The 15,570-nt window shown below is 42.1% G+C and overlaps 1 protein-coding gene across 5 annotated transcripts in view; it reads left to right on the top strand.

Annotated features, from left to right (window-relative positions):
- Window positions 1-15,570, top strand: part of hecw2b (HECT, C2 and WW domain containing E3 ubiquitin protein ligase 2b) — a 114,436-nt gene that overhangs the window by 53,372 nt on the left and 45,494 nt on the right. For all 5 annotated transcript variants that reach the window (XM_062054055.1, XM_062054056.1, XM_062054052.1 and 2 more), the window contains 3 exons: window positions 9,579-9,686; window positions 9,763-9,857; window positions 11,093-11,168. In XM_062054055.1, coding sequence (XP_061910039.1) covers window positions 9,579-9,686; window positions 9,763-9,857; window positions 11,093-11,168 — 279 coding nt within the window. The remainder of the gene's footprint in view (window positions 1-9,578; window positions 9,687-9,762; window positions 9,858-11,092; window positions 11,169-15,570) is intronic.

Below are 15,570 nucleotides of genomic sequence, written 5' to 3'. Positions count from 1 at the left end.
GATGGGGAAGTGTGGAGGGTGTTTTGCATATCACCCATCATGCACTATAGTGAATTCATATATGTGTAATTTTAAATTATATATAGTGCTTACATTTTTTTAATAATGTCCACAGGTGTGTGTTATGTGCGACAGTGTGTTGACTTTATTTGTTGGCTATAGTTAATTTACACCATGAGTGGGAAAAGTTGTTTGGATTAGGTCATATAAATTGATGCTGTGCTCAAGATGTTTCCAAATAAAACTCATGGTCATTCACCACCAATTCTATTGTAACCCACAAAAGTGCAGCAAGCACACTTTTATTAAATTCCAATGGGAGCAATGTTAGGCCAAAACTCTCCACAGGCCAATCTTCTTGTTAAACTTGTGATGTCACCACTTGGCCCGTGGGCCGTGGTTTGAACATCCCTGGCCTATGCTAAAAATTGGTTTTCATTGTAGAGGCATTGCAGGAAGGCCTCTAAAATGCCCCAAAAAGTGGTACATTGTCTGCTGCATGAATGTGCAGTAAATGAGTGTCTCCATGGTAAAATCTAGATAGTACATGCAAAACCCCAATTTAAATAAGGCGGTCTGCACCAGTTATTAATTCTACACACAGTCCTAGTTTATCGCACACAACACGCCCACTAAAAGTACACGCTATTTTCATTTTGCACATGCTGTGTGGCGCGTGGTATTTGCATATTGGTAGAGCAGAGTTTATGTTTTTTAAAACTTAGAATCCGGGTAAGGAAATGCATAATGAACCCTTATAATTTAGAACATGAATTTAAAATTTATGATTAAAAAACTTATTTCCAAAATGCATTTAGAAATGATCAGACAACTAAGATAAATGAAGTAAAATTGTTTTCTTTTGTTGTTGTTACCCACATAGAATGGCAAGTAAATGTTGTGTGTTATCTTACTTGTTATGTGTTGCGCTCTTTGCTATTTGTTGGTTTGCACAGCAAATAAGTAAGTAATTCTGTTAGACGAGCATCTGTCCGTTTGACTAGCAGTGTAAATGCAGAGAGGGATTTCACTGTCAATTGTATACGTGATGAATAAAGTAAAATTTTCAACAACAACAAATGGGATTAAAGCCCTGGTGTGACCAAATACTTTTCAAATCTTCTTGTAATCAAACAATATTTTCGGTATATTAGACGAAATTTTTACCTGACATGTTTCGACATGTTCTGCAGTCTTCTTCAGAAGAAAATATTGTCTGATTATAAGAAAATTTGAAAAGTGTATGAATAAAAAGACATAATGAACATTTTTGAGTGGCCAAATAGCTGGTTTTAAATTTGCTTTGATTACATTATCCCTACAAACCATTGAGAGATCTTGGGAGGTATTGATCCAAGCGGTAAGGAAGGGGAGGGCCTTACTGTGGGCTCGCTCTCCCCAGGGGATGAGCATCGTCTACAGCCTGGCAGCGCCGCCAACCCGCCCACAGAGCTCCAGCATCCTGTTTGACCTGCATTAGTTGTTCACCACTGCTACAACAACACATTTAAACTATTAGTAATAAAGCTCTTAATTGGTGGACCTAACAGAGACAGACAGACCTAAAATACAATACACAATCTCTGTTTGGGTATGTGGGCTGTCTCTGTGGGTGGTGGGATTGATGCATTTGTCGTCTTTTTACTTGAGATGTGCTCATAAATGTTTAAAGGCTCAGCAGACATGTTGTGATAAGGTCTATGGTTAATGTCAAACATAAACTGCAAACGCCCAAAAGCTTGTTAAGTCGACAAATATTGTCAACTGACAATGATAATATCTTAATTAGCCGCCTACAGCATCAAGTGGGCATCTGTGGTACTGCTTTGAGTTGCTTGAAGTCATATTTAACAAAAATAACCTTCTCTGTAAATGTTGCTGGTTCTGAATCTTATGTTGCTCCCTTGACATGTGGGGTCCCACAGGGCTCAGTTTGAGGACCACTGCTGTTTTCTATGTATTTACCTCCGCTGGGCTCAATTTTAAGAAAGCATGACATTTCTTTTCATTGTTATGCTGATGACACACAAATTTATTTTCCGTTAAAGGGAAAACATGCCTCTTCAATGCAGCCACTACTCACTTGTCTTGGTGATATCAAGGCCTGGATGGCTCTAAATTTCTTAAATATCAATTATATTTCCTCAAGATGGCGGCGCCATGCACGGCTGCGGCTGCAGAGGCTCATGGTAGTAATAAAACATTTTGGCAAAAATACTGGAAAATTCTGTGAATTTTATGGCTGGCTTCCAGCGTGGACACTCCGTGGTAACATACGACCGCCAGACAATTTTGGATGTGGATGGATCGGGCCGTATTGGACCGAAAGATGCGTATACGTTGGACCTCCTCGCTAGCATCGGAATTCTACGCCGACTACATCCAGCGGCCTGTGAAGCAGCGGAGCCTAGTACCAGCAGGGACCGTCGACGGAGGAGACGTAAGCGGTGTGATCGGAAGCAGAAGCAGGGATGCCGAGCGGGGCTAACAACAAAGCTAAAGGCTAATCCTCACAGAACGCCGCTTCCTTCCATCCTGCTTTCAAATGTCCGCTCCCTGGAGAACAAACTGGACTACCTTAAGCTGGATTTATATGCAAGACGCTATATACATTTTTCCCTGCTCCTCCTCCTTCCCGCTTGCTTTCTTGTGTCCTTGTCTTTGTCTGAACTTTTTGAAGCCTCTTTTCTTGAGCTGTCCTCAAATCTAAACATCAAAATGAATTTGATCAACTGGACTCTCGACGCAATTGACACAGTCTTTTCGACAAGGAAAAGAGGTTCGGGGGAGCCTGGCTGCCCTGATGGAACCATTGCTGCGGGGTACGTGAGAGATTCCTGGAATACTTGGAGAATCATGTGCCTCTCAGTCCTTTCCATCGAGGACGTGGAAGACATCTACCTATTTGGAGCTGTGATCGCAGGGCATTTGCTGATTGGGCTGGGCATTTCTCTGGTGTATCGTCAAATTCGGAAGACGATGGCAGCCACTCAAGGGGCCAACAGGCTGTTCAACGCAATGGAAGGATTGGGTCGTGCTGTGGGATCACAGACTGGAGCGATTGCTGATTTGAATCGCAAGGTGGATTCCATCTTGATGAAGTTAGAGAAAGAATAAATTGGAATTGTCAGAGCCTGCATACAGAGCAGGAATGTCATTGTTTTGACTGCTCGAAGAAAAAACAACATCTTAATCTACGATTTGACTCCCTCGAATGGCCTTGAGGAACAGGCTGTTTGAAAACACTCCCCTGAGGACTCCTCAAAGATGGACGCTTTTGACCTTCCCCTTTTTTTTCAAAAGCACCTGGGTCGGACTCTTGAACTCTTGAACTCTTGGGGCCGGCCTCGGCCCATAAAGACAATTCCAACATCTCACCCAAGTTAATTGGGCATACATGCACGCACACACCCCTCCCCAAATCAACGCCTTCACCACTGCTTAATTCCTCCGGGGTTGTGGGGGCTGAGTAGCGCTCAACAGCAGCTGCCGGCCTCCAAGGTCCTGTTGGATGACTCTGTTGCGAGTTGTTTGTGATTACATTTACCATGTTTATGTGTGCCATGCTATGTGAGGTTTTTTCCTCGGACTCAGTCTGGACCATTCTGAGGGTCCAGCCTCAGACTGATATTTTTTTTACTCTTCCCCCCTTCCCCAATGTCACCTTTTTCCCACCTTTTTAAGGAGCGCCCTAAGTGGCTGATCCGTTGGCGGTCCCGTCTTGTCTCCCTGTAACGTATGTCTGCTCTTAGCGGGATTGTGCCGAAAATGTAATTTCAGTTCTTATGTGTCTTGTACATGTTAAGAATGGACAAATAAAGCTTCTGCTTCTGCTTCTGCTTCTGAGAGACTGCTGCGCCATATTTCTCACAGAAACGTGGCTAAAACCATCCGTTCCGGACGAGGCAGTTAGCATCGAGGGGCTAACATTCCCCCCAGTACTAACACCAAAGAAGGTGGATTTTAATCAAGCTAACATGAAAACTGTGTTCCCTCATTTCCATCAATATGTTAATTTTGCAACCAGGGGTGGAAGCACGCTGGACATGGTGTTCAGCAATATTAAACATGCGTATAAAGCTGCACCACGCCCCCACCTCGGCTCCTCAGACCATCTATCTGTGATGCTAATTCCTGCATACAAGCCCCTGCTGATCAGGAAGCAAGCTACAGTGAAGCAGGTGAGGACCTGGCCAGAGGGAGCAATGGAAGCATTACAAGACTGCTTCGAAACCACAGACTGGGACATGTTCAAGGCAGCCGCCACCGATAATCATAACACATGTGTGGAGGAGTATGCAGAGTCTGTGTCCGCATACATTCAGAAGTGCATGGAGGATGTCAGTGTAATCAAGAACATCCCCATACGGGCCAACGAGAAACCCTGGATGACGTGCAATGCTGAACAAGGCTTTTAAGTCTGGCGACATGATAGCATTAAAAACAGTCAGAGCTAACCTGAACCGTGCCATTATGGTTGCAAAGCGTGCTCACAGTCAGAAAGTGCAGGATTTCTTCGAGAACCCCACAAATACTAGACGAATTTTGCAGGGCATACAGGTCATCACAAACTATAAAGCTGCCCCCCGTCCCTGTGAAAACAGTATCAGCTTCCTAAATGACCTAAACAACTACTTTGCGAGGTTTGAGGCACTTAACACCACTCCGGCGAGAAAATCCATCCCTCGCCCTGATGAGCAGCCGCTCAACCTGGACACAGCGGATGTCCTGAAAACCCTGAGGAGTGTGAACCCCCGGAAAGCAGCGGGACCTGATGACATTCCGGGCAAGGTGCTTAAGGGATGTGCACACCAGCTGGCTGGGGTTCTCACAGACATCTTCAACATCTCGCTGACCCAGGCTCTGGTACCATCATGTTTTAAGACGGCCACAATCATTCCAGTGCCTAAAAAACCCACAATCTCCTCCCTCAATGATTATCGCCCCATTGCACTCACCCCCATCATAATGAAGTGCTTCGCGAGGCTGGTAAAGGAATATATTGTCTCCAGACTTCCCCCCACATTCGACCCATACCAGTTTGCTTATCACCCTAACCGCTCCACAGAGGACGCCATCTCCTCTGCACTCCACCTGAGCATAGAACATCTGGAAGGAAAGGACACACACATGCGGATGTTGTCTCTGGACTTCAGCTCAGCATTCAACACCATCATCTCGCAGCATTTGGTGAGCAAACTGGCCCTCCTTGGATTCAGTACCACCCTATGCAACTGGCTGCTTGACTTCCTCACAGACAGACCCCAGTCTGTGAGAGTGGGCAACAACACCTCCAGTGCCATCTCCCTGAGCACCGGCTCCCCCCAGGGCTGCGTCCTGAGTCCGCTGCTGTTCACGTTGATGACCCATGACTGCTGCGCCAGGGTCACTACTAACCACATTCTGAAGTATGCGGACGACACAACAGTAGTGGGCCTCATCCGTGACAACAACGACATGGACGACAGGGAGGAGGTGAAACATCTGGTTGACTGGTGCAGAACCAACAACCTGGTCCTGAACGTCGACAAGACCAAGGAGATCATCGTTGACTTCAGGAAGCACCAGTCCAGCCACACTCCACTCTTCATCAACGGCACAGCGGTGGAGATGGTAAGCAGCACCAAGTTCCTGGGGGTGCAGATAACTGACAATATAACCTGGTCCCTACACACCGGAGCTCTTGTAAAAAGAGCTCAGCAGCGCATGCACTTTTTGCGTCGGATGAAAAGAGCACAGCTCCCTCCCCCCATTCTCACCACATTCTACAGAGGCACTATAGAGAGCCTGCTGACCAACAGCATCTCTGTCTGGACTGGAGCCTGCAGTGCCCCAGACTGGAAGTCTCTCCAGAGAGTGGTGAGGACGGCGGAAAAGATCATCATGACTCCTCTTCCTCCTATCCAGGAGATCGCAAAAAGCCGCTGCCTGACCAGGGCTCAGAAAATCTGCAAAGACTCCTCCCACCCCCATAAAGGACTGTTTTCACTGCTGGACTCTAGAAAGAGGTTCCGCAGCATCCGAAGCAGAACCTCCAGGTTCTGTAACAGCTTCTTCCCTCAGGCCGTAAGACTCTTGAACGCATTTAGCTCACTGGAATAAAAAAGACAATATAACATACATCCATAAACGTGGACGCATATGAAAAAGTGCAATATATTTATCTGTACAGTAACCTATTTATTTATTTATATCTGCACCTTATTGCTTTTTTATCCTGCACTACCATGAGCTAATGCAACAAAATTTTGTTCTTATCTGTACTGTAAAGTTCAAATTTGAATGACAATAAAAAGGAAGTCTCTAAGTCTAAATAAGAAGTAATAGTGTTTGGACCTAGTGTACCTGTGAGCCGTCCTTGTTGATTTTGGCCCTTTGGCTTTGCACGTTAAGCCCATGGTCACCAACCTGGGCTTTCATATTGATAATCATTTTAAATTGGACCGTCAGATTGGCACAGTGGTGAAACACAAGCTTTTTTCATTTACGTCAGCTGGCCAAGGTTAAAAACCTTCTTTCAAGGCAACAGTTTGAGACAATAATCCATGCCTTTATTACCATCTCGGCTGGATTATTGTAACTCTATGTATTTTGGAATCAGTCAGTCCTCCCTCTGACGTCTGCAGCTGGTCCAACATGCAGCTGCCCGACTTTTAACAAGCACAAGCACAAGCAAAAGAGAGCACATTACTCCACTTCACTGGCTGCCTGTGTCTTTTAGAGTCAATTTTTTAATTATTTTATTCGTTTTTAAATCCTTACATGGTCTTGCCTCACTTTACCTCTCTGAGCTGCTCCATCTCCATGCCCCCACCCGGTCCCTCAGGTCAGCTGCTCCTGGAGGTACCAAAATCAAATATGTATATATACACTATTTTGCCAAAAGTATTTGGCCACCCATCCAAATGATCAGAATCAGGTGTCCTAATCGCACTTAGGCATGGAGACTGTTTCTACAAACATTTGTGAAAGAATGGGCCGCTCTCAGGAGCTCAGCGATTTACAGCGTGGAACTGTCATAGGATGCCACCTGTGCAACAAATCCAGTCGTGAAATTTCCTCGCTCCTAAATATTCCACAGTCAACTGTCGGCTTTATTATAAGAAAATGGAAACGTTTGGGAACAACAGCAACTCAGCAACAAAATGGTAGGCCACATAAGCTGACAGAGAGGGGTTAGCAGATGCTGAAGTGCATAGTGCAAAGAGGTCGCCGACTTTCTGCGCAGTCAGTTGCTACATAGCTCAAAATTTCATGTGACCTTCCAGTTAGCCCACGTACAGTATGGAGAGAGCTTCATGGAATGGGTTTCCATGGCCGAGCAGCTGAATCTAAGCCATACATCACCAAGTCTAATGCAAAGCTTCGGAAGCAGTGGTGTAAAGCACGTTGCCACTGAACTTTAGAGCAGTGGAGACACGTTCTCTGCAGGGATGAATCACGCTTCTCCATCTGGCAATCTGATGTACGAGTCTGGGTTTGGAGGTTGCCAGGAGAACGGTACATTTCGGACTGCCTTGTGCCGAGTGTGAAATTTGGTTGAGGAGGAATTATGGTGAGGGGTTGTTTTTCAGGAGTTAGGCTTGGCCCCTTAGTTCCAGTGAAAATAAATTTGAATGCTACAGGATACCAAAACATTTTGGACAATTCCATGCTCCCAACCTTGTGGGAACATTTTGGAGCGGGCCCCTTCCTCTTCCAACATGACTGTGCACCAGTGCACAAAGCAAGTTCTATAAAGACATGGATGACAGAGTCTGGTGTGGATGAACTTGACTGGCCTGCACAGAGTCCTGACTTGAACCGATAAAACACCTTTGGGATAAATTAGAACAGAGACTGAGAGGCAGGCCTTCTCGACCAACATCAGTGTGTGACCTCACCAATGCGCTTTTGGAAGATTAGTCAATAAATCCTATAAACACACTCTGCAACCTTGTGGACAGCCTTCCCAGAAGATTTGAAGCTGTTATAGCTGCAAAAGGTGGACCCACATCATATTGAACCCTATGGGTTAAGGTATGTATATATATATATATATATATATATATATATATATATATATATATATATATATATATATATATATATATATATATATTACAGTATATGTATATGTATATATATAATATATATATATATATATATATATATATATATATATATATATATATATATATATATATATATATATATATATATATATATATATATATATATATATATATATATATATATATATATGTGTGTGTGTGTGTGTGTGTGTGTGTGAGTGTGTGTGCATGTCTGTGTGTGTGTGGGTGTGTCTGTGGATTTTACCTCTGTTTAAAACTATATATTTTAGTCTGTCCTTTGCCTGTACTTCTCTACTTTTTATGTGTTGACTTGTTTGTGGTGTACAGCCCTTTGTTTTTCAACTGTGGTTGTTTTTAAAGGGCTGTCTAAATAAAGTTGGCATGTAGTGAACCTTACTTAATGAGGTACAAAATCAGTCAAAGCTGTTTTTTCCCTGTCTGGTTTGCTGAGGATTTTTTTTGTGTTTTTGTTTTGTGGAAACAACATGGCATCTGTCTGTAGTCTCTTTTATCTCTTTTTTCATGTTTTCCTTTTCTGTCAAACTGTTTGCCATTTTCTCCGCTGGCTTGGGAAATGTGCTCCATGGTATGGGCGGTAGACAAACGGTGTCTCGATTCTTCCGTATGTCTTGTATGTATGGAGGAATTGACAATAAAGAATATTTGATATGTCTGTTAGTAGAAATGCATTTGTTGTCTTCTGTCAATTTTGTTGCGTTATAAACTCATTTGTTAAACATTTGTACGAGTTTAAAACGATTGTGATGCTAATTTCCGTTAATAGGCTAGACATTGTATGTTAACTTTAAGCGAGCAGCATGAGAGCTGAACTTTGCCCTGTAAAATTGTAATGCTTTTTTCAGTTTATACCAAACTGTATTGTCGATTTAACATTATTCTTATATGTACGTGCACTTCATGTGTATATTCATGTGCGGTACTTTCCTTAGTGTGGTTAGTTCTACAGTAACTGTAGACTATAATGAAACAACTTCAATTTGAAAGGTTTTCATCTCTAATTTTAAGAACTGTTTAAAGGAAATTCCAACATTCAGAGGGCAGATTAATATATTTAAATAAAGCAGGGCTGTGCAAAGAAAAATCTCGAACCTTCCACAGTTAATTAAATGATCGTCATTATTGTATTATCTTAAAGATAGCCTGTGTTACATTGTAGTAACAAAATAAGCAACAACAATTACAAAATAAAGCAACATGATGTAATGTAACAAGAACAAGGTAAATTGATACTAATAGATAACACCGATTTGCCTGTAAATACATGTACAACATTTGCCAAATTATATGATGACGTCCTATTGAAGCCACGCCACCACACCACCCTTGGTCACGCCCCCATTGCCACCGGGAAACACTGGTGTTGATGTTTAAAATAAAATACATTAAACTGAAATGCAGAAGTCTGATGGACAAGCTGTGAATGGAATGACCTAAAATATGAGTTTTAGTGTAAACTGTCATGTAGTTGTGTGTGTTCTCCAGACGAGACATGTGTAGCCAACGTGTGGGACTCCAAGAACCGCGGAGTGAACGGCACCCAGCGGGGCCAGATCGTGTGGAGACTGGAGGCGGGGCCTTACTTCATGGAGCGTGAGTCCTGTGTATAAATTATTAGCAGGATAAGCGTGTGCATCAATCTGCTAAACTGTGTGTGATCTCTTTGCAGCCGAGACCAAGATATGCTTCAAATATTATCATGGTGTGAGCGGAGCACTAAGAGCGACAACACCCTGCATCACAGTCAAGAACCCTGGAGTGACGGTACACTTTCTTTACTTTCTTCTAATCAAAACAACAATAGTGGTCTTAAAAAAAGCATCACATTAATTGTTGTTATGTTTCCTTTAATAATGTTTGAAAATTGTATACACTGAATATATATATTTAATATAATTAAAATTCATTTAATTAAACAATTAATAGGAGAAAAATGTAAAAAAATTTAACAAAATACAATTTTTATTAAAAAAAGTAATTTAAAGGGGATCTTTGATGATTTGGACGTGACCTTGCGCGCAAGTTTGAATGCATTTGTGATGTCACAGATTGACTGTCATTCATTAGTGGTTAATCTCTGACTTGCCGAAAAAGCCCAGAATGCTGCCTGCATTCCTTCTCGTTTCATGTCTTCCAGCCTGCTCTGATATCTTTAAAATAAATACTTTCGTGTTTACTTGTCCATGACATTTTACACAAGGCTGTTGTGTCAATATGGGCCACTACAACATTGGAATAGCTGCTAAACTCTGGTGGAAAAAGACTTCGTCATTACGACTTGGTTTGAGGAAACACAAGATAAAGTAGGATAAAGTATTATTCTAATCTAATCTTGGCATGTGCACAATAACATCAACGAGACAAATACTGGTAAAAGCAGCTTTTTTTATGGAGCTTTGTACCCAAGATGTACTTAATCTATATACTATCAATATTACTATCTAACTAAACAATATTACAATTATTGTATATATTATTTATTTATATTATACATTAAGTTAAACATTTTCAAAATGGTTATATTTAAATTTAAGACCTCAGTCTTGGGGGCACCCCGTAGCCTGGTTTTGTATCAAAGCCTCGTCTTCTGGGATCTGATGCACACAACTTGGAGTTTGACAAACCTTTAGACTTATTTCGATAAAACGGTTCAAGACTAATCAAAATAACATTGCAAATGGTGTTGCCAGCAGCAGCTTAAAAAGCAAAACTGGCCCATCTTTGGTCATATTTGAATTAGAGACTTGACAAGTGTTGACTTGTCTTGTATGATGTGAAGTCGACAATAAAACATCTTTGAAGTCTTGAAGACCTACCTAAAAGTCAGTAAGCAGTAGTGACATTTTTTTTTCAGTTGTATGATCCTCTGCCACTACTGTCCTTTTGTTCTCTGCTTGGCGTTTTGATGCAGAAATGCGATAACAGTCCCATCACGTTTATTGCTGTTTCATTACATGGAGTGACTAAACACTACTTTCCTCTTCTTTTTCCCTTTCCAGGTGGGAAGTGACGGTCATGCTGAGGGCCAGTCAGGGTCAGAGCTCAGTCGCAAATTGGTCAGCTTCACCTTATCAGGTGAGAGAAACTATATGCAGTATGCTGAGTACCATATCCAGTATGCAACGTATTGTTGGGGAAATACTCTGAAGTATTTCATCCTGAGCTGATTATCCCCAGAGCGAGGGCAATAGAATATTTACCTGTACAATGGTACATCGGCTTACAGGTACCACGGAGTGGTAAGTGTGCAGCATTTTAGTACTTTTGCTCTACTGTACAGTGTAAACGCACCTATGCACTCCAGTGTTTAGTATGAAAGAGCGCAAATTTAGGCTCTTACTGTTACAATAAACCTACCATTAAAATGACGGCCTGTAATATCTTTTTCAGGGATCATGGTTAAATAATAATTATAATGGATTAGGGTTGTACGATATATCGGTATTAGTATAGTACTGCGATACTAATGAATCATATTCGGTACTATACCGCCTCTAAAAAGTACCGGCCCTCCGGTTTACGAGCAGAGGAGCGTGTTCGGTAGCGCACAATCACAGAGTACTTACAATCAGACACTGTGTAGACAGAAAAGGGAGAACGGACGCATTTTGGCTTCAAAACTAACGACAAAGGTGAAGCTATAACACTGAAACGCCCACAGGAAGAGGTGCTTTAAGACATGGCTAGCTAGTTGGCGGCAAAGTCCATCCGCAGTCTGTAGTGTTGTAGCTACTTAAATAAAGTTTCATACAAGTATCATCCCTACAGGACGAGGAATAGCTAAACATGCTTAACTTCACTTGACAGGTGTCAAAATGTAAACAAACGCCATTGGTGGATCTACACCAGGGGTCTCAAACATGCGGCCCGCGGGCCAATTGCGGCCCGCAAGACGTTATTGTGCGGCCCCCGCCTTAATATTACAGTTTAATGTTAGTGCGGCCCGCGAGTTTTGAATGAATGGCGCTTAAAGGCCTACTGAAACCCACTACTACCGACCACGCAGTCTGATAGTTTATATATCAATGATGAAATCTTAACATTATAACACATGCCAATACGGCCGGGTTAACTTATAAAGTGACATTTTAAATTTGCCGCTAAACTTCCGGTTGGAAACGCCTCTGAGGATGACGTATGCGTGTGACGTAGCCCGGCGAACACGGGTATGCCTTCCACATTGAAGCCGATATGAAAAAGCTCTGTTTTCATTTCATAATTCCACAGTATTCTGGACATCTGTGTTCGTGAATCTGTTTCAATCATGTTCATTGCATTATGGAGAAGGAAGCCAAGCAAGCAAAGAAGAAAGTTGTCGGTGCGAAATGGACGTATTTTTCGAACGTAGTCAGCCACAACAGTACACAGCCGGCGCTTCTTTGTTTACATTCCCGAAAGATGCAGTCAAGATGGAAGAACTCGGATAACAGAGACTCTAACCAGGAGGACTTTTGATTTGGATACACAGACGCCTGTAGGGAACTGGGACAACACAGACTCTTACCAGGATTACTTTGATTTGGATGACAAAGACGCAGACGTGCTACTGTGAGTATGCAGCTTTGGCTTTTTTTTGCGTATGTACGTAACTTTTTTAAAATATATAAGCTTTATGAACCTTGGGTTAGGTGAACGGTCTTTTGGGCTGAGTGATTGTGTGTGTTGATCATGTGTTTGAATTGTATTGGCGTGTTCTATGGAGCTAGGAGCTAGCAGAGGAGCTAGGAGCTAGCATAACACGTACCGTACCGTACGTGCGCGTCACGTATGTAACTTTTTAAAAATATATAAGCTTTATGAACCTTGGGTTAGGTGAACGGTCTTTTGGGCTGAGTGATTGTGTGTGTTGATCAGGTGTTTGAATTGTATTGGCGTGTTCTATGGAGCTAGGAGCTAGCAGAGGAGCTAGGAGCTAGCATAACAAACACGCAGGTGTTATTATGCAGGATTAATTTGTGGCATATTAAATATAAGCCTGGTTGTGTTGTGGCTAATAGAGTATATATATGTCTTGTGTTTATTTACTGTTGTAGTCATTCCCAGCTGAATATCAGGTACCGTGAGTATGCAGCCTTGGCTGCTAAACATTCGATAACTTGACCGTATGTGCGCGTCACGTACGTAACTTTTTAAAAATATATAAGCTTTATGAACCTTGGGTTAGGTAAATGGTCTTTTGGGCTGAGTGATTGTGTGTGTTGATCAGGTGTTTGTATTGTATTGGCGTGTTCTATGGAGCTAGGAGCTAGCAGAGGAGCTAGGAGCTAGCATAACAAACACGCAGGTGTTTTTATGCAGGATTAATTTGTGGCATATTAAATATAAGCCTGGTTGTGTTGTGGCTAATAGAGTATATATATGTCTTGTGTTTATTTACTGTTGTAGTCATTCCCAGCTGAATATCAGGTCACCCCCGGCTCTCACAGCATCTTCCCTATCTGAATAGCTTCAACTCCCCACTAGTCCTTCACTTGCACTTTACTCATCCACAAATCTTTCATCCTCGCTCAAATTAATGGGGAAATTGTCGCTTTCTCGGTCCGAATCTCTCTCACTTCATGCGGCCATCATTGTAAACAATAGGGAACTTTGCGTATATGTTCAACTGACTACGTCACGCTACTTCCGGTAGGGGCAAGCCTTTTTTTTATCAGATACCAAAAGTTGCAATCTTTATCGTCGTTGTTCTATACTAAATCCTTTCAGCAAAAATATGGCAATATCGCGAAATGATCAAGTATGACACATAGAATAGATCTGCTATCCCCGTTTAAATAAAAAAAATTCATTTCAGTAGGCCTTTAACAGCGCTGTGTGCGGAGCTGATGGAATCTACCAATCACAGTGTGGTATAAGACTCGAGACAATATTGAGGGCGTGCCATGATGGCACTGCCTTTAGTATCCTCTATAAACCGTCAAGAGGACCTTTTTCTCCATACTAACAGCGTGCTTGCTCAGACACATGTTGTATGAGGCTTCTGCAGACACATGCAAGTTATTGCATACATACTTGAGGAACAGCCACACATGTCACACTGAGGGTGGTCATATTTTATTTTATTTATTTTTTAACACTGCTATAAATATGCGCCACACTGTGAACCCACACCAAACAAGAATGACAAACACATTTCGGGAGAACATCCGCACCTAAACACAACATAAACACAACAGAACAAATACCCAGAACCCTTTGCAGCCCTAACTTTTCCGGGCTACAAAAACACACCTCAACCTCCCCCCCATCTACCGAATTCGGAGGTCTCAAGGTTGGCAAGTAGGCATTGACGTCACTTGCGTGATGCAAGCAGAGAAACATTTTGCCGCTTTTCCACGACATCCGCACACGCTCTTCTTCCCTCCCTCCCTGCCTCCCTCGCTCACCCGCCTGCTCGCTCCCGCTCCCGCCCCCGCTGTAAACAGTCCGGGCGGGGAAGATGAGCGCTTTGATTGAGACTTTTATTAGTAGTAGTAGGTTGCACAATGAAGTACATATTCCGTACAATTGACCACTAAATGGTAACACCCAAATAAGTTTTTCAACTTGTTTAAGTCGGGGTCCACTTTTGGTTTGGTTTGATTGATTCATGATACAGATATATACTATCAGATATTCCAAAGCACTCCGCCGAAGGAGCGAGCGACAATACAAAAGTGTGGTGCACTGAACCCCAACGCTGGGCGAATCAGACGTGTAACACGTTAGTGGTGATGTTAGCCCGTTCAGGGCTAATTGTGCTACCGTAACTGTAAACTCCACGGCGAGCCGCCCCGCCCAGCCCCCTCCTATCCCACCCCCCTCCCCCTCCCGTTGGCTCCAGACAGAGACGATTTTTGATGCAATATTTCTTTGTTGAGCTCAAGGGGCACCCCGACGTGTCTTATTTCATTTCATTTTTATTTATCTCCTTCATTGATGTGCATCTTTGATCGATAGACAATTATACCTCAATTATTCAATTATACATTTACACACCAATGCCTGAGAAGGAGCAGGATGAAGAAAAATCTGATATTTTTCTGCCCCCTTCAACATAATACGTAGTCTTACTTAATGATATCATATAAACCAACAATTACATTCAAATATAACGAAAACAAACAAAAAAACACAAGATGTGCAAAACTTCATGATGTACAAACCGAACAAAATAAGTAATATACACCTCAAGGGATGATACAAAACAAATACAAAACCAGGCAAAAAATAAGTAAAATAATAAATATAAAGCAAAATGTAAACACTTATGGCTGTCCATATGATTTTATTGTTCTGTCTTTATATATTTTTTCATTTGGAATATATTTTTACAATCTTCTATCTCATTGTAAAGAGAATTCCATAGTTTAACCCCCACCACATTTGTTTTAAAGTTGTCCTTGAATACTGATGTTGGAAATGACCTTTTCTTCTATGTTCTGTATTCTCAGAAGTGATGACAAACATTTTTTGTAAATTTGCTGGTAATGTTTTA

This window comes from Entelurus aequoreus, linkage group LG07 (genome assembly GCF_033978785.1).
Source record: "Entelurus aequoreus isolate RoL-2023_Sb linkage group LG07, RoL_Eaeq_v1.1, whole genome shotgun sequence".
Taxonomy (NCBI): Eukaryota; Metazoa; Chordata; class Actinopteri; order Syngnathiformes; family Syngnathidae; genus Entelurus; species Entelurus aequoreus.
The sequence above is the reverse complement of the archived record's forward strand: the minus strand, read 5'-3'. Positions and strand labels throughout refer to the sequence as shown.